The sequence below is a fragment of the Equus przewalskii genome, chromosome 9 (genome assembly GCF_037783145.1).
Source record: "Equus przewalskii isolate Varuska chromosome 9, EquPr2, whole genome shotgun sequence".
Classification (NCBI taxonomy): Eukaryota; Metazoa; Chordata; class Mammalia; order Perissodactyla; family Equidae; genus Equus; species Equus przewalskii.
The window spans coordinates 10,163,050-10,189,517 of NC_091839.1; the positions used below are offsets into that span (position 1 = coordinate 10,163,050).

The window sequence follows — 26,468 nt, forward strand, 5'->3', positions numbered from 1 at the left end:
TACATACCTGCGCCCGAGGATGCTGAGCCGTTCCCTAGTATCTGCCCCCTGGAACCCCACGCAGCTCGTATCCCACTCACACATCCTCTCATCCGTGGTTCTCCAGCACTCACAACCCCCCAACCTTCTGCACCTCCCTTGACCTCTGACCTCTTCACATATCCCCAATTTATGGCCTCTTAGGATCTGCACTCGCCTCTTTGCTCATATCTAACTGCCAGAATCACCCCCAATTCCCTGCCTCCCCGCACCCCCAAGTTGTCCACCCCTGCCCCCAGAGCTGACCCCACACCTCCTCCCCCAAGACCTCTCATTTCTCTTCTCTTCTTCCCCAAGAACCCCCAAACCCAAGTACCCATCAAGGGCCCTCATCCATGGGCGGAGACGGGGACAGAATGCAAATTCGAATTTGCAGAAATATGCAAATTGGAACTAAAGTGTCCTCCTGTGTTGGAGGGAGGGCGAATGAAAGATGCTAACAACTCCTGAGACCTCAGCTCTGGCCAGACCCCACACAGGCCCAGTCCCAGAAGACCTCCCGCTTCCTGAGGGAGTCCTGAGGTCCCTGGAGGCCAGGACAGCAGGGGGCATTCAGAGAAGGGCCACCTACCAAAACGTCTGGGGCGCGTTCCAGTGTTCAGCCATCAGCCACATGCATGTCCTGTGGGTGTGCGTCTGTGCACCCCTAAATCCATGTCAGAGTCTATGGGTGTGTCCCCATCCCCGGCATTGTCCCAGGTAGGGGCTGACCCAGGCCTGACCACCTGCTCTCTCCCCCATCCTGTCTGGTTCTGAGTGGGCTTGGCGCCCAAGCACAAGCAGATAGCAGACAGGGACGCTTCACAAGGGCTGCAGGGCAGGGCAGGCAGCATGCGGCGGGCAGGAAGCTCTCTCCTCCTGGGTCTCGGGGCCTGCAGCGGACCCCGGGATAGGGCAGACGGAGGGGCTCCGCGGGCCGGGGTGGGGGGTGGGTGGAGATGAGGCCCCTCCAAGGCGTCAGGAGCACCTGCAACAGAATCAAAACTGATCAGCAGAGGTTGCCGGGCCTCAGAGATCCAGGGTGTGGAGGGTTCTAGAAGCCTGAGATGGGATGGGGGTGGGAGCTGGGCTCCATGTTCAGGAGCCGGGCGTCCCGGCCCAGGAGTTTGGGGCTGGGGACACTTGGAGCCCTTGAGGAAGAGAGGCTGTGGGGGAGTGTTTTTTGGGGGATGTTACAACTAGATCTGGGGTCTCGGGGTCTGTGAGCTGGATCTGCAAGAGCAGGGCGGGCTCAGGGGCCTCCAAAATGGGGTCTGAGGGCTCCAGAACCTTAACCGGCTCTGGGCCTGGTTTCCGGGGCTGAGGCTGATTAGAGGGTCTAGGTGGGTGGGGAGCATGAGAGCGAACAGGATGTTCCTGGAATTGGGTCTGGGGTCTCGAGGTCCGGCTTGGATTCAGAGTCGGGAAGACCCAGAGAGGAGTCTGGGAGCACTGAGATCTGCCGATGGGGGAGGGGGGACGGGGGGTGGGGGGGGCCCGGGACTGACTTTGGTTCTGGGGCCTCCAAGGTGAGGGGGTTCATGGCTCCCCATCCCCAAGCTAGTTCATGAGTCCTCCTTGGGAAGGGCAGCTGTGGGGGGTAGGTGGGTGGGGGATTCACGGGTGTCACAGGGCTGCTCCCAGAACCGAGGCTGCGAGGTTGCGTCAGCTGAGTGTGGGAACCCCAGACTCGGGTCTGAGCGATCCAAGGAGCAAGGGCTTGGGGGAGGGGGCGCGGGCCAGGAGAAGGGGGGACCTCCAGGCTGCTTCCAGCGACTCCCAATTTGGAGCAGGGCCTCAGGGGTGTGGACAAGCCCCAAGGCCTGGGGGCTGGGTCCTGAGCGGCGCCCTAGGGGGCGGGCACCCGCAGCAGAGCCCGGAGGTGAACTTGCGCGTCCTGCCGGCCTCGCGGCGCGGGGACCACGCGGGGACCTCGTGTGCGTGCGCGGGGCCACCACGAGCCAGGCGGCCGCGGCCGCCCAGCCCGAGGGCGGGAAGGCAGGTGGGCGCCGGCGGCGGTGCTCACAGCAGAGTCGCTCTGGTCCACGCGCGCGGCTCCTTTGCGCTCCTGAGGTCGGCGGGTACCGGGCAGGCACCTTGGACACCGGCAGCACCCCCCCCCCTCCTCCCGCGCGCTCCTGTGCGCCTGACCCGTGGGGACCGCGAAGCTGCGACATAAGGACTCGGGAGGGAAGGGGAGGACGTCCCTTCCCCGGGAGCAGGGAGACCTTCCTAACCCCGGTGGGAAACCCACCACCGATGGATACAAGATGGACATATTTGTATAAAATAGCTTCAGCTTTTGTGTGGCAGGCATTATAAAGAAAGTCAACTACAGGACTCGAGGACCCGTGGCTTGCCATGCAGAGGATAGCATAGGGTTAACGGGTACAGGTGGGAAGAACTCTTAAAAATTGGCAAGGAGTGGAACCCCACTTCCAGATAAGGAGAGGCTAGGGAAGGGGACAAGGGAGGGGGCTGGGCCTCCAGGCTGGGGGGTCCCCATGCCTGGATGCAGGACCTTGGGGAAGGAGAAGCTGGAGATAAGGAGAGAGAGGGGCTCTGGAGGGGAAGGGAGAGGAGGAGAGGAGATGAGGAGGGGGCTCCCCTCTCCTGTGCCCCCTGAGGAGTGGGAGGTCTTCCTAACCAAGGATGGAAACCCAGAACCTGGGAAATATGAGAGAAACATATTTGCATAACACTTAAAAAGTGTTGCAAGGCAATATGCAAAAGGCTTGAGGAAAAATTTGGAACACTTAGAAGGGCATAGAGTTAATAGCTATAATACGTAAAGAGTGCTTGCAAATTGACAAGAAGATATCAAACAACCCCCACCCAAGAAGGACAAGCCTAGGAGGGGGAGGGGGAGGGAAGAAGAGACTGCCCCCTCCCACTCTCTAGGAGCCTGGAGACTTTCTTAACCAAGGCTGGAAATTTTGAATCTATAAGATAAACAGAGGACCTGTTGAACCGTATAAAACTTAAACCTTTTGTGTAGGAACAAACACAAACAACAACCTAATCTGGGGAAAAAATAGGCAATTCTTGTAACATACAATGGACACTCACCCATCAGCAAGCAGAAATGACACAAGTCAAAGGAGAAATGAAGAAGCAGCACAGGAAGGAGAGGGAGGCTGGGACCTCGTGGGGGACAGGGCCCCCCGTATCCGGGAGCCTGGCCAAGGCCCTTCCAAGGCCCTGTGGAAGCTCCGGCCTCCTGCCAGGTGAGAAGAGGGTCAAGAGTGTGGACGAGCTGATCAGACAGACGACGGGTCAAGTCGGTGGCTCTGGGGTGAGTCCAAGTCTCGGCCTCAGTTTCCCTCATCTGTAAAATGGGTGGTATTTCTTCCTGCACTAAGGGTTGTGGTGGAGGCTGCAAGGGGTAGAGAAAGTGCAGGGGTTAGAGGAACAGCCTACAGACTGGGGCCAAATCTCTGCTTCTCCAGGAGCTTCTGTCATGATTTCCTCTCAGGGCGCTGTGGAGACCGGGACAGTCTCCATCTCGGAATGCCGGTGTGAGGGGCAGACGAACAAGGCAGTAATGGTACCTACCTCTTAATCTCAAGTTCGTGGCCGGTGCACAATAAGCCCGTCACGGAGACACTGTGCCTGGAGATGGAGACAGGGTTATTCAAATTGGCCCAAATGAGAAGGCGGGAGGATAGGTTCTCTCAAATCCATCTTCACAAAAGAAGAAATCGGGGGGTTTTCTAGACCTGAGGGGCTCAGCAGGAGGAGTTGTGGAGAAACGAAGGGGAAGCCTGTGTTTCTTCCACTCCAGATAAGCCCTTGGGCAACTGGACTTCTGGGCGTCCACGGCAGCTGGGGCCGTTACCTGGTGATTGACACTTCCCTAAAGGCATCTTTTTTCTTCTGCAAAACAAGCTCATAAATCCTTGTGAGCCTTGAGTCAACAAGAAAACAGCAAATTGACAGGATTCACTTCCTTTCATCCGTGTCTGTGTTGGGAACATGATCGAAGGGTAATGGTGTTCTTACTGAATGTTCACAGTAACCTTGGGGTCCCTGGCTTCAGTAACGGCACGGACAGTAGGGCCCTTCCAAGTGCCACAGACCATATCCCGTCACTGTCATTATGCAAGCTCTGAGCACGGTGCCCAGCACACAGCAAGTCCTCAGTAAACGAATACTAGCACAATGCAACACCCACCAACAACTTGCTATTATCCAGGGCTGCTCAGCTAGCCCTGCTCTCTGCTGGCGCCCCCACCCCCACCCTGCTGCTGTCTTCCGCCTTGGCGGGGGGATGCAGTGGTTATGAGCCAAAGGCTGGAAACACTCGGAAGTGGGTTCCAATTTGGACTCTGTCCCCTTGCTGAGTGACCTTGGGCAAGTGAACTCACTTCTCTGTGCTTCAGTTTCCTCCTACCTTCAATGGGATAATAGAAAATCATAAGAAATTACGATGTAATTTACAACTAATATAATAAAATATTATGCATAAACATAGGTTAATCCGCATACTTATTTATAAATATAAATACTTACTATGTAATATTGAATAAATACAATAGTCTAAACATAAATCTATAAAGGACAGAGCACGGTGGCTGGCACGTGGCAGGTGCTCCCTAAACAGGAGCTGTTAGGACTGTTCTGATGATTCTGAGACCCTGGCCCCCGCCCGGCCCTGCCCCAGACCAGAGTCAGGTCAGACCCGTCTCCCTCCTTTCCTCCTCTCATCCCATGAAATCTGAGCTCCAGCAGCTAACTTCCCAGTGGGCTCCTTGACCTCCCAGAGCCCCCACCCTCCCGGCTCAGCCGGGGTCCGGGGACCCAAGGATGAGCCAGGGAAGCATGGCGAGGTCAGATCAGTCACCTAGCACACCACCCACCGGGGAGGGCCCTGAGCTTCTGACACGGGAGAGCGAGGAGACTGAGCGGGCGGCAGACCCGGGGACAGGAACACAGGAGCCACATGGCCACCCTCAGAGAGAAGGCACAAAGACCCAGGGCATGGGCGCAGCATCCCAACGCGGGGACACACACGGACAGGGGCAGGGACACCCCTTCCCAGTCAGCCACTGATTCTCCGTGGTGAATTCTAGAGAGCTGCGCGCATGGAGTGTAGACACACGCATGATACACGGTCCCAGACAACGCCCCCCACAGAATCACACCCCCCACGACAACCTCCAGCCCTCAACCGCTCCCACCCTACACCCCCCGAAATCTTAAAAGCACAAAACCTTCTGCGCGTATCTGACACGCCCATGTCAACACCCACTGCCATCTTCATCCAGAAACAATTTCCTCACGTCTGTTGACACAAACTGGACAAATAGTAGAAAAGTAAACATCTTCTTACGTGTTTTTTTTTTCTTCATATAGAAGAATGGCCTGCCCTTGAGGAGCCCATGAGCCCTTGAGAAAATCAGACGGTAAATCAATAATTCCAACACCGTGTGAGAGATCTCACAGGGCACTGCAAAGCACTCTGGGAATGCAGTGGGAAGAACAGCAAGGTTTTTTTTAAAAAAAATCTACTGATATATTTTGATTTGTATAATAAGAAAAAAATCTTCTTTTCAGATCCAACAACCTTGATTCGACATTTTTCACCAGACCTCAAAAAAGAAGATTGGGATACACGCGAAAGTGCCGCGAAAGGAAAAAAGAGTGTTTGTCTCAAGGCAGGACCTGAGCACAAACGACAGTAGAGGTGGCACATAATTTAGATGAAAATGCTAAATCTGTTGCATAAATGCAAGAAACTATTCCGATCAGGCCTTAAGTTCACACTGGATCGTCAGAACTCGTTATGCTTCTGAGAGGCTGTGTTACTGAATGGGGTTATTTCTACATCATTCTTAAGGGCTCACGTCACGGTCCAAAGCAGCCACAACAGTGTGGTTTGGGAACCACGGTTCTCAAGGTGTGGTTCCTGGACCAGCATCCCCTGGGAACTTGTTAGAAATGCAAATTCTCAGCCCCACCCTAGTTCTACGAATCGCAAACTCCCGGGGTGGGGCCAACAATTTGAGTTTTAACTCCCTCTCCTGGTGATTCTGATGCATGCTGGAGTTTGAGAACCACTTGGTTAGGACTTGGGTCTTTTTTTTTTGCTGAGGAAGATTAGCCCTGAGCTAACATCTGTGCCAGTCTTCCTCTGCTTCTTACGTGGTTGCTGCCACAGCATGCTGACTAGTGGTTAGGTCCATGCTGGGGTGCAAACCCTCGACCCTGGGGCACCCAAGCCCAGTGCGAGGAACTTAACCACTACGCCAGGGGGGTGGGCCCCAACTTTGGTCTTGCAAGGCTTCACATGTCACTGATTATTTATTCCATCCAGAATTTTCTGTATTGACACATCAATTTGCTGAGCTCCTATAAAGTTTATTTCACATAATTTTCATGATTTAAAAAAACTGCATGAGTCAAAGAGAAAAAGGACATCTCTTGGGGTCCCAGGGGGTCTCATAAGAAGTACCTGGAACCCAATGGCCAGGAATGAGCTTGAATTTTCTCCAACAGAGACCAAAGGTCAGTCAGCATCCAACTTCGGAACACGGCTGAGACCGAGCTCTCAGATACACCTGCCCCAGGCCGGGGGCCTTGTCTTGAAGCCCCCTGGGTCCTGCGGCCGCTCATGGTCTGGGCCAGAGCTACTCAAGCTTCACTACACCGCGCATCTCATGGGAGCGGAGTTGGGTGGGGAGGGTCTTGTTGAGACCAGATCCCTATCCAGCAGGTCTGGGGTGAGATTTAGGTCCTGCTTTTCCTACAAGCGCCCCCGCGATGCCAGGCTCTCCGCAGACTGACAGTCCCAGCCGAGACGGACAGCAAGCAAGCGGCTCCCAGGAGGGAACCCACCGCCAGGAGGGTTTCAGGGGCGCAGGGCTTCAGGGGGGCAGGTTGGGGGCAACAGCAGGGGGTCCCAGCGGTTGAGACGGAAAGAGAAACTCCAGTGACATTTCAGAGGGAAGCCTGTAGGGGAAGCGGGGTGGCTGAAACCCCAGGGGCTGGGACAGCTCCGACCCAGGTGTCCTGTGCGGGGGGGCAGCGGAAACCCTACACTAAGCCCCGAGACGGGCGGGGTGTCGCTGCCGCCGGGCGGGGTGGGGGAGGCGGGGAGCTCTCGCGAGGTGGCGCCATAACACAGAGATTCATCGCGCCGGCTCGGGCGCACGGGATCACGGGTTCGAGTCCCGACGCTGCCACTTACAGGTTGCGTGAACTTGGGCCAGTTACTCAACCTCCGTCAATTTCAGCTTCCTCCTCTGTGGAGTGGGGATAATTACACACCAAAGCTGCTCATCGCTCTGAGGCTTATAAGAGAAGTTTCCTTTCTTATTGCCTATATTGATCATTGGTACCTTCTCTCTCTCTTTGTTTTGGGTGAGGAAGACTGGCCCTGAGCTAACATCTGTGCCAGTCTTCCTCTACTTTATATATGGGATGCTGCCACAGCATGGCTTGATGAGCGGTATATAGGTCCACCCCCAGGATCCGAACCTGCAAACCTCAGGCCAGGAAGTGGAGGGTGCAACCTTAACCACTATGCCGCCAGCTGGCCCCTCTCTCTCTTTATTACAATCAGCTTTAAGATATAGTTGCAACAGTTTTATTAGTCTTTTCAAATTACCGATGATAACCAACACTTAGCTCTGTAGAACCTCTCTACCGTATATTTGTTTTTTTCTTTAATTTCATCTTCTTTCATTAATAACAATAAACAGCATCAGTTTCTATTGTGCATTTGGCTTTTATTCTTTCTTCCGTTCTACTTTCTTTGAGTTTACTGTGCTGTTCTTGTCTGAACATTTGGAATGGATGTTTAGCTGGCTAATTTTCAGCCTTTTTTCTTTTCCCACGTGTGTATTTAAGGCTTTGCACATCCTAGGTAGGAGTGTGTGCTTTACTTAAAATAATAAGCGTAGCGTGCTGAGGTTGTGTCAGGTACACGGCAAGTGCTCAGTATGTTACCTATTGACGTTGGTGTTGGCTTTGATTGTTATTATTAATCAGGGGCCTTAAGACAGAGAAAGATTCAGGGGAAGAAGCTGGATCAATTACGCATCGGTTTTCTATTGCTACCATAACAAACAGTTGCAAACTTACCAGTTTAAGACAACACAGATTTATTATCTGTCAGTTCTGGAGGTCGGAAATCCCAAATGGGTCTCTCAGGCTAAAATCGAGGTGCCCCCAGGGCTGCCTTCCTTCTGAAAGCTCTGACGGAGAGTCCATCTCCTGGAATTTTCTTGTTTCTGGAGGCTATTTGCATTCCTTGGCTCGTGGCCCCTTCCGTCTTCAAAGCTAGCAACACAGCATCTTCAAATCTCTCTCTGACCTCTTCTGCCCCCCTCCGCCACTTTAGAGGATCTTTAGAGGATCCCCCAGAGGCCCAGGAGAAGTTCCCTATTTTGGGGTCAGCTGACTAGCAGCTGTAACTCCATCGGCAGCCTTAACTCCCCCTGCCAGGTAACATAACACGTTCCTAGGGACTGGGGACGGACATGGACATCGGGAGGCTATTATTCTGCCTACCACAATTTAGTATTGAGTTTTACTGTAAATGAAGAGTATTCTTCTGTCTTGTATGAAGAGAGCGAGCCGAGCCGCTCAAGCCATCTGGGGCTCCAGTGTCAGGGCCCAAGCTCCTTTTATATTTTTGCACCATCATCCACATGTGGCTTCCTCTTCATGGTCCAAGATGGTTGCTTGAGCTCCATCCTTCACATCCGCATCCCAGACAACAGGTGGAGAATGGGAGGGAGTAAGGGAGGAAGAAGGGAATGCCTCACCCTTTAAGAGCCCTTCCCGGAAGTGCCATATGATACTGCTGTCTACATCCTGCTGTCATAACTTAGCTCCAGGCAGGCACACGATGCCACAAGAAGCTGAGTCTTCACCCAGGTTAGCCATATGGCTGGTGAAAAATGAAGTTTCCTAGGGGCCAGCCCAGTGGCATAGTGGTTAAGTTCGTGCACTCTGCTTCAGTGGCCCAGGGTTCACAGGTTCGGATCCCAGGTGTGGACCTACACACCGCTCATCAGCCATGCTGTGGTAGGTGTCCCACATATAAAATAGAGGAAAATGGGCATGGATGTTGGCTCTTGGCCAGTCTTCCTCAGCAAAAAAAAGAGGAGGATTGGCGGCGGATATTAGCTCAGAGTTAATCTTCCTGAAGAAAAATAAAATGAAGTTTCCTATTCTTGAAGGAAGAGGAGATATTGAGGTATGGTCTCAAAGCTTGGATAAGAGGCAGGTTGACGGATGACAGAGAGTCAAACAGGACAGGGATGTCCAGGAGAAAAAAAGGGCGTTCCAGCCTTCCCACCCCTGGTACGGTAGAGAGAAGGCTGACTGTGGTAGGCTGTAATGGCTGATTCCAAAGGTCTCCAGGTCCTAATCTTGGAACCTGTGAATCCGACCTTGTTTGACAAAAGGGACTTTACAGATCTGATTGAGTTAAGGATCTTGAGGTGCGGAGACTGTCCTGGGTTATCCGGGTGGACCCTGCATGGAAATGCACGTCCTCATAGGAGGGAGAGTTGGCTACAGAGAAGGAGATGGGACGACGGAAGCAGAGATTGGAGTCACGTTCTCTGCAGGCAGAGGAAGGGGCCACAGCCCAGGAGTACAGGCAGCCGCTAGACATGGAAAACGGCAAGGAAAGCCATTCTCCCCTGGGTCCTCCCTCAGGGATCAGCCCTGCCACCACCTTGATTCTGTCCTTCTGACTCCAGAACTGTAAGAGGATGCACGTGTATGGTTGTAAGGCACTAAATTGGCGCTGATTTGTTACAGCAGCCATTGGAAACGAATATAGGGACTTTGCCAAAAAACTCCCATATTCCCTCAGAGATGTAACTGGGGTGGGACATCCCCTGAGAAACTGGGTATCGGCTGAAGTTTTCCAGGGAACCAAAGTGGTTATGGATCTGGCAATTCTACTTCTGGGTCTTTACCTGAAGGAAATGAAAATACAAATGCCAAAAGATGTACACACTCCTATGTTCACTGTAGCATTATTCACAATAGTCAGGACACGGAAGCAACCCAAGCGTCCATTAATGGATAAAGAAAATGTGGTATCTATACACAATGGAATATTATTCAGCCACGAAAAAGGAGGAAATCTTGCTATTTGTGACAACATGATGGACCATGAGGACATTACACTAAATGAAATAAGTCAGACAGAGAGAGACAAATACCATACGATCTCACTTATATGTGGACTCTAAAAAACAAAAACTGAGCTCATAGAAACAGAGAACGGATTGGTGGCTGCCAGAGGCAGGGGCTCAGGGCCAGGTGTAATGGGTGACGGGGGTCAAAGGTACAAACTTCCAGTTATAAAATAAATAAGTCCTGGGGATGGAATGTATAGCATAGTGACTATAGTTAATAATACTGTATTGCATATTTGAAAGTTGCTAAGAAAGTAGATCTTAAAACTCCTCATCACAGGAAAAAAAGTTTCGTGACAATGTGGGGTGACAGATGTTAACTAGACTTATTTGGTGACCATTTCACAATATACACAAATATCAAATCATTAAGTTGTACAGCTGAAATTAATATCATGTTATATGTCAATTCAATCTCAATTTTTTAAAAAGTGACTATGGGGAGCTGGGGGAGGGGGCCTCCAGAAGGCAAAGGATGGATTAGATGATGGTGTCAATACCCTCGAAAGCAGTCGCAGCAATAACGAAAATAATACCAATAACAGCTACCGCTTCTGGGGCCCTGACTGTGTGCTGGATCCCCGGCGGGGGCCTTCCACGCACGCTCTCATGTACTCTCAGAGACACTTGGTGGGATAGTGACCACAAGCCTGCAGTAACGAGCTCCCCCCCGGGGGCTTACAGCTGCACGGGTTCATTTCCTTCTCACCTGACAGGCTCATCCCAGGTCAGTTTGGGGCTCTGCTCGTCATTGTCCTCACTCAGGGTGACAGCAGCCAATACCCGGGTCATTGCCAGTCTCTGGTCATAGGAAGAAGCAGGTGGAACAGCACGGGCCCTTCAAGCTTCGATCCAGAAAGGACACATGTCACACGACTCTCATTTTACGGGGAGATAAGTGACCACAAACTAGACAGAAAACGTTGCCCTTCTGGAGATGACAGTCCAGATGGCGAGACAAGCAATAAACAAAATAAAATAAACGAAATGATTGAATGCCACCTAGCAGGACATGTTACGGAGAAAAGTGAAGCAGGCAGGGAGGAGGGAGGAGCGTGGAAGCAATTTTGAATGGAGTGGCAGGGCAGCTTCAGGAGGAAGCATTTGAACAAAGACTGGAGGAGGGGAAGGAGGGAGCCATAGTGATACTGCAGGGAGAGCATTCCAGGCAGAGGGAACAGCCAGTGCAAAGGAATACCTGAGGAGTGGCAAGGAGCTTGTGTGGTCAGAGCGAGAGAGAGGTAGGAGGAGAGAGGAAGAGACGGGGTCAGAGAGGTCACAGGGGCAGGTCATGGAGGACCTTATAAAAGACTTTGCCCTTTACCCTGAGGGAGATGGAGCCAGGAGAGGGCTCCAAGCAGGGGAGGGACCTGACCTGACTCAGGTGCTCACAGGGTCCCTCTGGCTGCATGTGGGGCACAGACTGGGAGCTCAGGGTAGGAGTGGGGAACTCAGGGCGGAGGCTGCTGCATGGTCTGGGGCGGGGAGGGCAGACAGGACAGAGGTGGGGACTTTGGAGGGACTGAGAAATGGTCAGATTCAGCAGCTCCTCAGAAGCAGAGTCAACCGGACTTACTGACAGGATGTGGACAGTGTCAGAAAAGACTCCAGGGTCTTGGCCTGGGGGCCTGGAAAGAAGGAGCTGCCATTCACTGGGATGACAAAGATTACAGAAGGAGCAGATTTAGGACGGGAGGAGCAGGACATGGTAAGTTTGAGAGGCTCGTTAGACATCCATACGAAGTTGTCAGCAGATGATGTCTGAGCCTGGGGTTCAGGGGTGAGGTCTGAAGATTGAAGTTTGGGGGTTGTATCAGTCACTTTGTGCTGCGTGATAAACAACCACAAACATCTCAAAAGCGCGACAATGACCACGCACTTAGCCCAGGCATCTGCAGATCAGCCAGGGGTGGCTCTGCAGGTCTCTGGGGTTGGCCGACGCAGCCAGGTTCAGCTTGGTGGCTCTGCTTTGAGCTGCGAGTCTGGCTGGCTCACTTCTGAGGTCAGGCTGAAGGAGAGCAGCAGGTCAGGGGTGCTCTCCTTATGGCCATGGCCAAAGTCCAGGAGGGCAAGGGACACCCATGAGCCCTCTTAAGCCTTAGACTGAGAACTGGCACAGTGTCACTTCTGGACAAATATATCGTCGGCTAAAAAAGTCCCATGGTGGGACCCAATGTCAAGGGTCAGGGAGGTAACCTCTGCCTGCAGTGAGGCCATGGCAGGGGCCTGGTTGCAGGAGGGGGAAGAATTTGCACCAAGAGATCCATCTGCCACAGGAGCCGTGAGTGCAGAGGTGGGGGTGGGTTCTGAGCCATGAGAATAAATAAATGCATCACAGATGGATGAGAGGTAAGGGCTGGGATGAGCCCTGGTATGCTCCAATGTCTGGAGCGGGAGAGGAGAGGAAGCCGTCGGAGAGAGGAGGACGACCAGGCAAGTGGAGCCTGAAGAATGGGGTTGATTGCCGTGTCAACGACCACGGAAAGATAGAGAAAGAGTGGTCGGAGGATCAACAGCTGGGTTTAGCAACATGGAGGTCGTCGCTGGTCTGGACAAGAGCTGAGTCTGCGGAGTGGTTGGGACGAAAGCCTTACTGGAACACATCAAAAAAGACACAGCGGAAGAGGGAGCGGAGAGAGTGACACAGATAACTCTTTGGACGAATGTTGCTGAAAAGGGAGTGCGATGGTCAATTTTACATGTCCAGTTGATTGGGCCATGGGGTGGCCAGACGTTTGGTCAAACATTAGTCTGGGCGTGTCTGTGAGGGCGTTTCTGGACAAGCGCACCATTTGAATTGGTAGAGTGAGTAAAGAACGTGGCTCTCCTGATGTGGGTGGGCCTCATCTAATCAGTTGAATAGAAGAAAAAGACTGAGTCACAGGGACTCCTTCTGCCTGACTGTTTGAGCTGGGACATTGGTCTTTTCTGGCCTTTGGACTTGAGTTGAAACATTGGCTTCTTGGGTCTCAAGCTTCTTGGCTTTCAGACTGGAACCTACAGCACAGCTCTCCTGGGTCTCGGGCCTTTAGACTTGGGCTGGAGCGACACAGCGGCCATCCTGGGTCTCCAGCTTGCTGACTGAAGGTCTTGGCACTTCCCAGCCTCCATTGCTGCATGAGTCAACTTTCTATAATAAATCTCTCTATATATCTACATCTATCTATACCTATATCTATACTATACGGTTGGTTCTGTTTCTCTGGAGAAACCTAATCCAGGAAGGCAGAGAAATGGGGTAGTAGCTGGAGGGTATGCAGGGTTGAGGTAGAATTTCTTTAAACAATATAAATGATAGGAATACACAGACAAAACTGATGACGTGGGATGAGGGGGAGAGAATTGTGGAGGGTCTCCTTGGCGAGAAAGGGGTAAGATCTAAGGTCCAAGTGGAGGAGCTGGACTTGGAAAGGAGGCTGGCAGAAGATCCAGCCCTTATGCTGGTAGGTGAGTAGATGTGATTGTGGGAGCATGTGGGATTTCTCTTCTGTCGCTTCTATGTTTTCAGTGGGAGTGAGAGTGAGGGTGGGGGAGAGGAGTCAGAGTTCCAAGGAGAGAAGATACCCTATGAAACAGGTGTTGGAGGGCTGTGATAGATCCAGGAGTACTGGAAGGACCTCAGTTTGATCAGAAATCTACCCTTCTGGCTGTGGCCTGAGCCTCCAGGGGAAGTGTGCTCCAGCCCCACTCCACGAAGTGGACCATCTTGGGTCTGAGCCAAACATAGTTGTCTCAGGTCCCTTGCCAGTGAATCATGTAGGCTGAGGCATGTGACACAATGCTGGCCCATGAGAAGTCATTCATTCCTTCAATAACTATGACCGAGCACCTGCCATGTGTGCTGGGGACACAGAGGTGAACAGAACAGACGAGAATCCTTGCCCTGGTGGAGCTCGTATGCTAGTAGAGAGACAGGTAATCAACAGTAAGCAAGTTTATGGTTTGTTCTAAGGAGATGTGTGCTATAGGGAAAGAAAGTAGAACAAGGTAAGGGATCCAGGAGCACTAGCGGGGTTTGTCATTTTTAATGGGATGTTAGTGTGGGCTTGAAGGGAGGGCTGCTGGGGGATCCTGGGAAAGGTTTTCCTCAGTGATAAGAAAAACACGTTGTTAGATGCTGTCCCTTTTCTTCCTGTATACGTTTCCCAGAGGACGTAATGTCTGGAACTGTGGTAGCCTCCTTGTGACCATGAGATGATCCACCTTGAGGGTGAGGCTGAAATGCTGAGCACGGCAAGGCTGAAGGATGGGAAGGATCTGGACTGTTGATAACTAGGGTGTGATTTCCTGAATTAGCCACCTCCTGCTCTATCTCACCCTCAGGCTTCTTGTCATATGAGATTACAAACCCCTGATTGTTTAAGCAAATTGAGTCGGGATTCCATTTTTCCATTATTAGTGGGGTTCCATTATAAGCAAAAAGAAAAAATCCCTGATAAATGTGTTTACATTTCCTACGCAATAGGATCATTCTATTTGTTGTACAACCATATGTGATGTGACTATATTCATTTTAAAAAAATCTCTAACTGCTGAGGAAGTTAACAGGCATCCGACAAGGTCCCAGGGCTGAAAGAAACCATGCTGTCCAGCGCACAGTGGTGTTCAGAACCATGGAGAGCAGACCCGCGGGGCTCCCGTCTCAGCCCTGGAGACCAGCTCTTCTCGCCGGGGATTTCCACTGGGCAACCCCTTCCTGAGGGTCATTGTTCAGAGAAGGCAACGGGACCTTTAGGGTCAGAGTCCTTGCTGCTATTGGCTTGTCAGGTTGGATCTGAACTTGAGCTGGTTTCTACGCACAAGAATAAAACTAATTTGTCCTGTCCTTGAAATCAGAATTGGAGACACGAATTTAGGATGCGTTAGACTGCCTGATCATTCAAAATATCTTCTTCCCTTTCAAAGAGAGGAATCCATTTCTTGGGGGAAATTATAAATCTCTGCTCTGTTGACCTCAGGCTTGGCTATGTCACTTTTTTGGGCCAACAAAATGCGGGTGGAAGTGAAGCGGTGCATTTCATTTCGATCAGCTCTAAGAGCCGGGGCATAGTCCACCCCATGCTCCTGTGTCTCTGCTCCAAGACCAGCAATATCTCAGGTAGGGCTGCAGCTTCATCCTGGATCCCAGGGAGGAGCTGAGACTCAGCCTGCCAAGATGGGCATGTTGCAGGAGCGAGCAATAGACCCTTGTTGTTATAAGCCGCTGAAATTTGAGAGTCCTCTGTTATCACCGCATAACCCAGCCTGAGTGGACCGATACAAGAGCCATCAGTGAGGAGGCGGTTGGTGAATCCACGGGGATATATGGGACGACTCCAGAGAGACTATAAAGAGGGAAGAGAGACGAGAGACCAGGACAGGATCCCGAGGAGCTTGAGTGTTTAAGAAGTGGGAAGAAGAAAGAGAACCAGGGCGTGTGACCGAGAAGGAGCAGCCAGAAGCTGAAGGAAGGCGAGGAGAGCGTGACATCATAAAAGCCAAAGTGGGAGGGAATTACAAGAAGGAGTTGGTGCAAAGGGGCTCAGACACTGCTGAGAGCCCCTTCTGGGGTGAGGACTGGAGAAGCAATGAAAGGATTTAGCTAGGAAGAGATTGGTGGTTTTGAGTGGAGCTCTGGAGCCAGAAGCCAACTGTAGCGGCTGCGGCAACTGGAGTAGGACGGGAAATGGAGCCGGTGGAAGGGAAAGATGGAGAAGTGGTTGGGGAAAAGAGCATGGATTAAGAAAGGATTTTATAAAAGGGGAGACTGCTGATGGGCAGATACCTTATGGAGGAAGGAGATAGGAGGGGCTAGGAGGGGGCACTGGCCCAAGTTAGGAAAGAAGGTAGCTCACCCATTGTGATAGGAGAGCAAGGAGAGTGTGGGGGCAGATGGGAGATGTATGAGGAATTTCTACCTGGCAGATTCCGTGAGGTACAGGGCAAAGTAATCTGTTTGGAGAAAGAGAGGACATGGTGGCATAGTGCACATGAGGAAGCAGAGAAGATTTGAAAGAGCTGGAGTAGAGGGTGGCCCCATGGCCGAGTGGGTGAGTCAGCATGCTGAGCTTCAGCAGCCCAGTGTTTCACAAGTTCAGATCCTAGGCACAGACCTAGCACTGCTCATCAAGCCATGCTGAGGCGGCATCCCAGACAGCAGAGCCAGAAGGACCTACAGCTAGAATATGCAACCATGTACTGGGAGGCTTTGGGGAGAAGAAGGAGGAAAAAAAACATTGGCAACAGGTTATCTCAGGTACCAATCTTTAAAAAAAAATAAAGAGCTGGAGTGAAACTTTCAAGAAATAGTGGTTTGAAGAAACAGTGATGTCACAGAGATAGATGGGAATAAGTGGAAGAGCCCAGTTCCCAGATTTCAGCCCCAGAATATTCATCTTCCACTGCCCTCCATGGATACTGAATGGAAGGACACTTGGCAGCTTCCTACCAATGACCGTCTTGGGAAATGGTGGAGGCAGAGCCATCCATGCAGCCGGAATTCTTCAGCGTTGAGGGGTCACTCCTTTCATGTCCACGGGTATCATTAAGGATGCTTTCCACTGTAAGTAACAGGAAGCCCTACCTCAACGGGCTTAAAAAGTGAGGTATATTTATGATCTCACACAAAGGTGCAGACACAAAAATCTTTAACAAAATATTAGCACATGGAATTCAGCAATAGATCAAAAGAATTATACACCGTGACACACTTGGGCTCATTCTAATGGTGCAAGGCTAGTTGAATATTTGAAAATGAATCCACATAATCCACCAAAACAGGCTCAAGAAGAAAAATCACTTGATTATATCAATCAATCAATGCAGAAAAAGCATTTGCCGCACTTCAACAGCCATTCGTGATTTTTCAGAAACTCTTAGAAAGATGGGAATGGAGAGGAGCTTCCTCAACTTGATCGAGAGCAGCTACAGAAAGCCTGCAGCTAACACGACACTTCACGGTGGAAGACGGATGCTTTCCGTCTGAGATCAGGAATGAGGCAAGAACGCCCTCTCTCTCCATCTTATTCAATGTAGCACTGCAGTTCTGCCCAATGCAATACGGCAGGAAAAGGAAATAAAAGGCACAGAGATCGGAAAAGGAGAAATGAAACTGCAGATGACACAATTGTCCACACAAAAGGAAGCCCACAGTGGAACTTCAACAACTTTTTAGGTGACAGCTCTGAGATTCCTCGCATGAGACCTCCACCCTGACATAGTCGCCCCAGGTTTAGAAGCACAGGAGGTTTAGGAGAATGAACCACGGACACGGGTTTGACACGTAGCCTTAGAAATACTCACAGGTACAGAGCCTGGGTCCATGATAAGCCCTTGTCCCGCTGATTGGACCAGCCACAGCCTCCCTCTGAGCACCTTATTACTTGGTGTAATGACTTCTTGAGATGTTTAAGTCACTGCGATGAAATCTTCCGTTTCTTGTGGCTGAAGGCATCCTTAGGGATCCTTTCACTCCTCATCCTTCCTGTCATATTCCCTCCCTCCCTCTCTCTCCTGTCCCCCTGTTCTCCCCCTTCTTGATCTGTACATTCCCCGCACCCTCCTTAGCTCTTCCCCTGAAAACACGCCCTCAGAGGACCACAGGCACATATGCAGCCCAGCATTCATTTATACAGTCACATACTAACAAGGTCAATGTCAAAGACAAATCGTTTATTTTCACACGTTGTATAAAAAGTGCAAGAGTAAATGCATGACAAATAGGGATCTGCAAGCAATAATCTAGGAGAGGTATTTGGTACACAAATCATGTCTAAGGGGATGGGACAGGTTGCCGGTGGGTGTCAGGGGTCAGACACACAGGTCTCCACTGGCCACACACGTCAAGTCCTTGGTGAGGAGACGGAAGAGGTTGAACATGACAGAGGCTTCGAGGCAGCCCCAGGGCTCCTGTGGGGAGGAAGCGCAGGGTCAGTGGCCGCCCATCACCTGGGCTCCCAGTTGCCCCAGACACTGGTCTCTCCCTGGGCGCTCACCTTCTTTGGGGCCTTGTGGAGCCGGTGCAGCCACTGGAGGAGGCGGCCCTGGGGCCTGGGACCCGCTGTGGGCTGAGCAGCCACCTGCAGGCAGAGGAGGGAGGTGGGTGAGGCGGGGCCAGGGCCGGAGGGGGACAGATGGGGGGTCAGAGCCCACACACACGGCCCGGCTCCCCAGGGCACTCACACAGGCCTGCAGTTCAGAGTGGATGTGGCTCAGCGTGCCAAGGGGCCGGTCCAGGACGTCCCCCAGGGACGAGTTAGCCAGCACCCGCAGAGTCAGGGCCAGCTCAGCCTCCAGGGCCACGGGGCGCTCCCACACCTGAGGATGGGGAGAGAAGACAGGTGAGAGTCACATGTGAGAGAACAGGTGAGCAGGACCGAGGAGGGGACAGTGAAGGTGAAAGTCGGGGGACAGGTGGGAGGGCAGAGGCACGGTGGTCAGGTGAGGGCAAGAGGTCAAGGGGACTGGTGCAGAGGGCAAGGAGACAGGGACAACAGAAGGAGAGAAGGAGAAGCTGAAGGGGCTGCCTGTGTCTCCAGAAGAGGGGGCCGGGTGAGGGCCGGGGGCCTGACTCCCCCCACTCACCTGCAGCTGCCTCAGGTCCCAGGTCCTGGGGAAGGGGCGGGAGCGGCAGGTGTGGTTCTTCAGCAGGAAGGACCCTCTCTAGAGGGCAAGGGCGGAGGTCAGCCCCCAACAGGAGGGATGATGGGGGACTCTCGAAGGTGTCCTTCACTGTCTTAATGCACCTCCCCCGGCTCCATTCCTGACCCCTGAGCCCCTGTCACAGAAGGAGGACGCAGGCGCTGCCCTCAGCTCCATGGCCCAGGCTCCACCTAGGTCTTGTCTGCATGTCTGGCCTCAGTCTCCCCTCCTGGGTCTCAGCCTGCTTCTCTGTCCCCAGCTGTGTCTCTGAACTTCCTGCTCCATCCGGGACATAATTCTTGCCTCAGCTCCATGGTGCAATGTTTAGCCTGGACACACGGGCAGTTGGGCTGATGCAGGAGAGCACAGCCCAAGGGTGGCACGTGTTCCTAGGGGAAGCCCCAGGCTGGGGACGCTGGGAGCAGGGCAGGGCCAGGAGAGCCAGGGACCCAGGGAGAGGGTCACTGACGCAGAAGGTGACTTCCTCAGCTGCACCATCCTCAGGGCTGGGGCCGCTTCGACCCACAAGGAGCGGTGGTAGGTGTGTGATGGGGGGTGGGGGTGGTGAGGGAGCATTTCCATGAAGGGGCTGGAGGCTCCCAGAGCGAGGCTGCTAGGCGAGGGGAGATGACCAGGGAGAGGGCCGCGGTGGGTGGGAAGAGGAGTCGGAAAGGGGGGACAGCAGAGAGTAAAGACAAGGACGGGGCTCCTCTCCCCTCCCCCAGCTGCTGAAGTCCGAGTTGGGAATGAATGTGGCTGCTGAAGCATCTTGAAATATCATTTATGCTCCTCTCTACTTTCAAGTTCCAGTAGCTATTAAAGCTGCCATGGGTGGCTTTTTAATGAATGCATTAATGAAGAGCGCATAAATTACTATAGCACAGCTCGACACAATGTTGGGACTACTGCATTACAGTACAAACTGGATTCCTTTGTCCTGCGTACTTTCTTTTATTCTGAGAAGCTTTGCAAGGCTGCCACGAGGTCCGATGAATGAACATGCTTAAGAATGCCCGCCCTAGGGGGCTGCCGAGCAGAGAACCGGGTCCCCGGAGGACGGAGCAGAGCCGTCCTGCCAACTGGACCACTCACTGGGCTGGGAGGTGGTGGAGAATGACGCGGCTGTGGATTCATCCACTGATTTGGGGGGTCTCTGTGTTACAGCGGCTCAGCCCGTGTGTGGACTCTACTCGGTGTGGACTGACTGGTTTGAGCTGTTCTCACTCGCAGGGGCAGACCCGGGATCAGCGGGGCTTGAAGCTCACACAATTTAGGGGCTCCTTTTAAATAACATAATGGATGCAGCCACTACGGAAAACAGTGGGGAGAGTGCTCAAAAATTTAAAAATAGAAATACCGTACGATCCAGCAATTTCACCTCTGGGTATGCAACCAAAGGAGATGAAAACACGAATTCAAAAAGATACATGCACCCCCACGTTCACTGCAGCATTATTCACAATAACCAAGACATAGAAACAGCCTAAGTGCCCACCGATAGACGAACGGATAAGGAAGATGTGGTATATATACAATGGAATATTACTCAGCCATAAAAAGAAGGAAATCTTGCCATTTGTGACAACGTGGATGGACCTTGAGGGCATTATGTTAAGGGAAATAAGTCAGACAGAGAAAGACAAATACTGTACGATCTCACTCATCTGTAGAATCTAAAAAAAGAACAACGCAGAGATGCAGAAAATAGATTGGTAGTTGCCAGGAGGGGGCGAAATGGGTGAGGGTGGTCAAAAGGTACGAACTTCCAGTTATAAAATAAATAAGTCACAGGGACGTACTGTACAGCGTGGTGACTATAGTTGATAATACTATATTGTTGATTTGAAAATTGCTGAGAGAGTAAATCTTTTTTTTTTAATTTTTATTTTTTTCGGATGTACGTCATATTTCGAATTCTGTGTAGATTACATCATGTTCACCACCTGAACACTAACTATAGTGCGTCCCCTCACATGTGACCCTAATCACCCCTTTTGCCCTCCCCCTCTTCCCCAATGGTAACCACCAGTCCAATCTTCAATACTATGTGGGGTTTTTTTTCAGTTGTTTTTATCTTCTACTTATGAGTGAGGTCATATGGTACCTGACTTTCTCCCTCTGACTTATTTCACTCATCATAATACCCTCAAGGTCCATCCATGTTGTCACAAATGGCCGGATTTCGTCATTTCTTATGGCTGAGTAGTATTCCATTATATATATATACCACATCTTCTTTATCCATTCGTCCCTTGATGGGCACCTAGGTTGCTTCCATGTCTTGGCTATTGTGTATAATGCCGCAGTGAACATAGGGGTGCAAGTATCTTTATGCCTTTGTGTTTTCAAGTTCTTTGGATAAATACCCAGCAGTGGAATAGCTGGATCATATGGTAGATCTACCCTTAATTTTCTGAGGAAACTCCATACTGCTTTCCATAGCGGCTGCACCAGTTTGCACTGCCACCAGCAGTGAACAAGGGTTCCCTTCTGAGAGAGTAAATCTTAAATGTTCTCATCACAAGAAAAAAAATTATAACTATGTATGGTGACGAACGTTAACCAGACTTATGGTGGTGACCATTTCACAATATATACAGATATCGAATCATTATGCTGTACACCTGAACTCATATAATGTTATATGTCAATTGTATCTCAATAAAAAAAAGAAACATAATGGAAAAACATTTTTTTTGCTCATTTTACAAAAACATGTGACTCTGTGAACACATTGATAAGGCCCTGCCCCCACCTGGGATGCCAAGAGACACCAAGGATGTCACAGGGCATGGGAATAAGCACCATGAGGAGCCGGTGTGTGCGTGGACTGGCTCCCAAGCGCGCTCCATCGAAGGTGACAGAAGGGAGGTTGGTGTGTCCCTTCCCAGGGCGGCCATGACAAAGTGCCATGAATTGGGTGACTTAACACAGAAATTTATTGTCTCACGGTCTGGAGGCCAGAAGTCCAAAACCAAGGTGTCGGGAGGGCCATACTCCCTCTGAAAGGCACAGGCGAGTCCGTCTTTGTCTCTTCCGAGCCTGCGATGCTGTACCGGCAATCCTTGGTGCTCCTCGTCTCGCAGCCGCACGCTCCGCTCCCTGCCTCCTTCTTCCCACCGCCCTTTCCCTGTGTCTCTGTCTTCACATGGCCGTCTTCTTTTAAGGACACCAGTCGCATAGGACTAGGGGCCCCTCCTACTCCAGCATGGCCCTCTCTTTACTAATTACACCTGCAACAACCTTATATCCAATAAGGTCCATCCTGAGGTCCTGGGGGTTCAGACCGCAACACATATTTTCGGGGCATGGAGCTGGGAGGGCACAAGTCAACCCACAATGGTTGGATTAGGGAGAATTTACCAATTCCAGAGTATTCTCCTGTATAAAGGATTTAACATCCCAGGAAGCAGCCTGGGAGATGGGGTTAATATGCTCGGAAAACGTGAAGGCCCACACTCCGTGAGGTAGACATGGTGCTGGTACCGAAGGCCCAGAGGACCAGCAGGAGGGGATGGGTCACGTGAGGCTGGAGGCCCACCCGGCTGCGTGGTCCATGGGAGACGCTGCATGAATGACACTCTGCTTCCAGAGTGACAGGGAATGCGCCAGCACGGGTGTGCCAGCGTCACCAGGAGACTCCGAGGTGGCTCCCTCCGTGGGCCCGGGCTGACGGCGGGGGATGCTTTCATAAGCTGGACCACCTGATGATGATGGCGATGGTAGGACCCCTAAATAACACAGACGAGGTGGTGACACAGGCTCCAGAGGAAAGCTGGACGCAATGATTGGGACAAGCAGCAAGGTTGGACCGCAGCCAGTGAGCCTGACCCGCGAAAGGCACTGGGGAGCTCGAGGAGAACGTAACCCTGCGAGCGGCAAGGTAGACGGCAGCCACTGTGAGCATTTCCTGATTTATAGCATCCGGGGAAACTGAGGATGGACGACGACGAGGCTGAGGGCCGACGCCCCAATAAGAAGTCGTGGGCCCTCGCCCTGATTGCAGACCTGAGTCGGTTTTCAGATCCCAAACGGCAGGGGAGGCCGGGCCCCTGTGAGGACGGCCCTAGGATGCCACAGCAAGTGTGCTCACTAGTGACTTCCCCAGGCCTTCCCAGAGGGACCCATGACCGCGGTGCTGGAGCCGGCTTGTCCCACTCACGAGCGCCAACTGTTCAATTTTCAGGAATTTAATAAGTTGACTGTTAAACGAAGCCATTAAAAATTAAATTATATAACCTCATAATTAAAAGTTGTATTAAAACAAAGGTAATAAATGCTCATAAATCACTTCCTAATTATTTTCCTGTTACTATACATTACTATTATCTATGCCCTTGAGGTTATTTATGGGTTGGCGTGTCCCCCTAGGAGATACGTTGAAGGCCTGACCCCTGGTACTCAGAATGCGACTTCATTTGGAAATAGGGTCACTGCAGATGGAATCGGTCAAGATGAGGTCCTCAGGGTGGCCCCAGGCCCCGTGACTGCTCTGCTTCTCAAAGAGGAAGAAGACGCATAAGGAGAGGCTGGCCAGGTGACAACGGGGGTGAGACGAGAGTGGTGCCTCCGAGGGCCCCAAGGAGGGATGGCGACACCAGAAGCAGGAAAAGGCGGGAAAGGATCCTGCCTACAGGTTCACAGGGACCTGCGCATCCCCGCGGACACCTTGATTGGGACTTCTGGCCGCCAGAAGGGTGAGACAATACATTCCCGACGTTCTAAGGCGCCCAGGTCACGGTTCTTTGTCTCGACAGCCCTCGGAAAGGACAACAGCGTGTCTATCGTGTCTGTATGGAAATGCTCTGTCACGAGGTCCTGCTGCCGCCTCTTCCGAATTCCGTACTCAGGGACGCGTGTTGGCGCCTTGATGTCAGCCGTGGTGGTGGTGTCTACACCAGAGAAGCTGGAAAATGCTACAAATCAGAGCTTTTCTTAAAGAGAGCCGGTTGCTCAACGTTTAGTAGCAAACCATTGCCAATGGCAATCTCCTTGGATGCAAACAGCACACCGGTGAAAGGGGGAGACCCAGGCTCTCTAAGTGCTGAGCAGAGGGTCTGGGTTGGTGCTGATGTTAGGGACCCAGGCGCCATCTGTCCCTTCTGCCAGTGGGGGACACATGGAGGCAGGAAGAAGGGGAGCCCTGACCCAGATCTGGCTCACGGAGCTGCTCACTGGGGAGAGGCCACATCGCAGCTTCTGAGACTGCTTCCTTCCATCCTGGCCTCCACAAGTTTTTAGAAATCATTACATCCCAGAGGTTACGAGAGGCGAGCGCCGTCTTCAAACGCAAAGGACGCAGGAGTGGTGGTCCCTGTCATATCCCGTTTAGTGCACCTGTCTGAGCCCCTCAAAGGCCATATGGATCAGAGTGGATGACAGTGGACATTCAGACTTCCCCCAGTGTAGCCCAGATTGGCTGCAGTGCTGGACACGGTGTCTTTGCTGGAGAGGATGGACACGGTCTCACTCTCTGATCTGTGTCCATTGACCCGGCACATGTAATCTTTCTGTCCCTCCCGGAAAGGAGGATCAGAAGCTGCTCACGTTCCCTTAGGAGCCGGGAGGCACACTTGAACCGGGCCCCAGGGGTATGTTCCAGTCCTGCCCTCTGTCATGACGTCAGCTGTCGGGACCCGGCCCATCTGGACCTTCCTCAGTCTTTACATTGGCTGACTCTTCAGTGGCACCATGTTAATCAGAGCGCATGAGGAAGAAGTGACAAGAGCATTGGAAGACGTGCTCCAGAGGTGGGAGAGACACTCATCAAAGGTTTAGGAGCCTCTACATGAGCGAGGTTTTTGGGAGTCCAGAAGTCTGGGATGTGTCAGGGCACCCCCCCTAATAAACTTATTGCAGCTCATACCTCCCACCACAAAGAGAAAGGCACAGGCTTGTAGGCGTCTTTGGGTTCAGCAGACAGCACATTCCACACTTGGGAATAACGCTCCACGCCATAAACACGGAAAGGTGTTCCCTTGAACGGGATGCAGAAGAGAACTCTGCCGCAGATCCAGGCTGTGGTGTGAGCTCTGCCCCTCGAAACATGTGATCTAACAGACCCTGTGGAACTGGAGGCATCTGGGGAAAGGAAGGAGCCCGTGTGGAGTTTACAGGAACCTCAGGAGGAGAATCACACATGGCCCACTAGGGTTCTGGAGGCAGGACAGTGCACCACAGCAAAGCATCCACCGTTCATAAAGCCGAGCCTGGCGGGCTGCTGGGTTGTGCCAGAGAGAAAGCACAGGCCACGAGACATCGGGTCACCAACTAGGAGCTGTCTGAGCCGCTGAGCCGTAAGGTCAGGTGAGCCAGGCAACTGTTCCTTGTAAGATGGAAGTGGCGCCTCTAGGATTGGGCACAGGCAGGGCCAGAGGACAAGTCAGCTTCCTGAACAGGTGGCCCAAATTCCACATCATCCGTCACTGTTGCATCAGTGCCCATTCCTCTGTTCATCCCCAAGGCCACACGGCCGGGGTCCTTGATGACTGGCTGATGTTGGAAGAAAGAGGCTAAGCTTAGTCCATGGGTTGGCTCAGCAGGTGGGGACAAGAAGAAAAGGGGCTTTTGTCTCACTACAGCTCAATTCAAGGGTGACCCTGAAAGGTGGTGCTGAGAGGGAACCTCCCCAGTGGGCAGAGCTCCAGGGCACAGAGCAGATGACCCACCATGTGGGAAGAGCAGTAGCCCGAGGTCACTGTCCATGAACTTATGAGGAGTGACAATCAGCCTGGTACTCATCAGCTGCCTGGAATCAGCCTGAAAATGATGAGATGATCACAGATGAGGACGTTGGGACAGAGGTATAGGAACGGACATATGGGGTGGACACACAGCATGAAGAGTTTTTTGCACGTCAATGATCAGCAGAAAGTATTGACTACTGAAGTGACATTAATCAACCAAGGAAAAATATGACCTGCCCAGTTGACCTCAGGCTCTGTCATCATCCTCCCCAGCTCTGACACCCTGGGCACCCCAATGGAGCAGCCATAGTGTCAGGATGAAGGCCACGCATGGGGCCCAACAGCATGAGCTCCCCTTCGTGATAACTGATCTAGCTGCTGCCACTGCTAAGGGTCAAACTGGCCAGCCAGAAGCTCCAGCCTTGAGGAGACCAGCCTGCTGCTTGGTGGCACGTTGACGACACTGATCCCTTCCACCCTGGACGGGCTGTGGTTTTCTCGGCTGGGATAACCCAGCCATGGGTGTGCCTTTCCTGCCCTCAAGGCCTCGGCCAGAACTAGCTGAGGGGTTTCAGACTCTGATCCATCAACGAGGATCTTGCGTGCTGTTGCCATGGCTCACGGGATTTACGGCAAAGGAAGCGCAGCATGGCCACAACCATGGGATCCACGGGTCCCACTGCAGTCCCCCCCGCCCAGAAGCTCCTCCCTAATAGAGCCGTGAAACGGCCTCTTAAAGATGCAGCGTAGGCCATGCTCGGAACTGGAACGCTGCAAGGAGAGGGGGCATTACTGGGTGAGCAGCATCCGCCCTACGTCACCATCACTGTATGGTGCTGGGCCCAATAGGTAGAAGAAGGAGTCTGGGAAGCAGGGCTGATGCCAAGACGGCATTGCTTACCACCCTTCCCACTGACCCCCCTTAGACATTGGTGCTTCCTACCGGAAAAAGTTTAGGCTCTGCAGAATCAGAGCCCTGGTC

General features: G+C 52.2%; 1 protein-coding gene across 1 annotated transcript; it reads right to left on the reverse strand.

The window, feature by feature from the left end:
• Window positions 1-17,969: 17,969 nt before the first annotated feature.
• Window positions 17,970-26,148, reverse strand: LOC103566034 (interferon lambda-3-like). Its single transcript, XM_070559519.1, has 6 exons — window positions 26,109-26,148; window positions 23,469-23,692; window positions 18,744-18,821; window positions 18,342-18,476; window positions 18,155-18,238; window positions 17,970-18,068 (listed from the first exon to the last, which is right to left on the reverse strand). The coding sequence occupies exons 1-6, from the start codon at window positions 26,146-26,148 to the stop codon at window positions 17,970-17,972; spliced, it is 660 nt and encodes a 219-aa protein (XP_070415620.1).
• Window positions 26,149-26,468: the final 320 nt, after the last annotated feature.

Bases quoted from the DNA above. Each gene is read 5' to 3' on its own strand.
- LOC103566034 (XM_070559519.1), bottom strand. From the start codon at position 26,148: ATGGTTGTGGCCATGCTGCGCTTCCTTTGCCGTAAATCCC. The intron at 18,477-18,743 runs GTGAGTGGGGGG...CCCCATCCTCAG, and splicing joins GGGACCTGAGGCAGCTGCAG to GTGTGGGAGCGCCCCGTGGC. The intron at 18,069-18,154 runs GTGAGCGCCCAG...TCCTCCCCACAG, and splicing joins TCCACAAGGCCCCAAAGAAG to GAGCCCTGGGGCTGCCTCGA.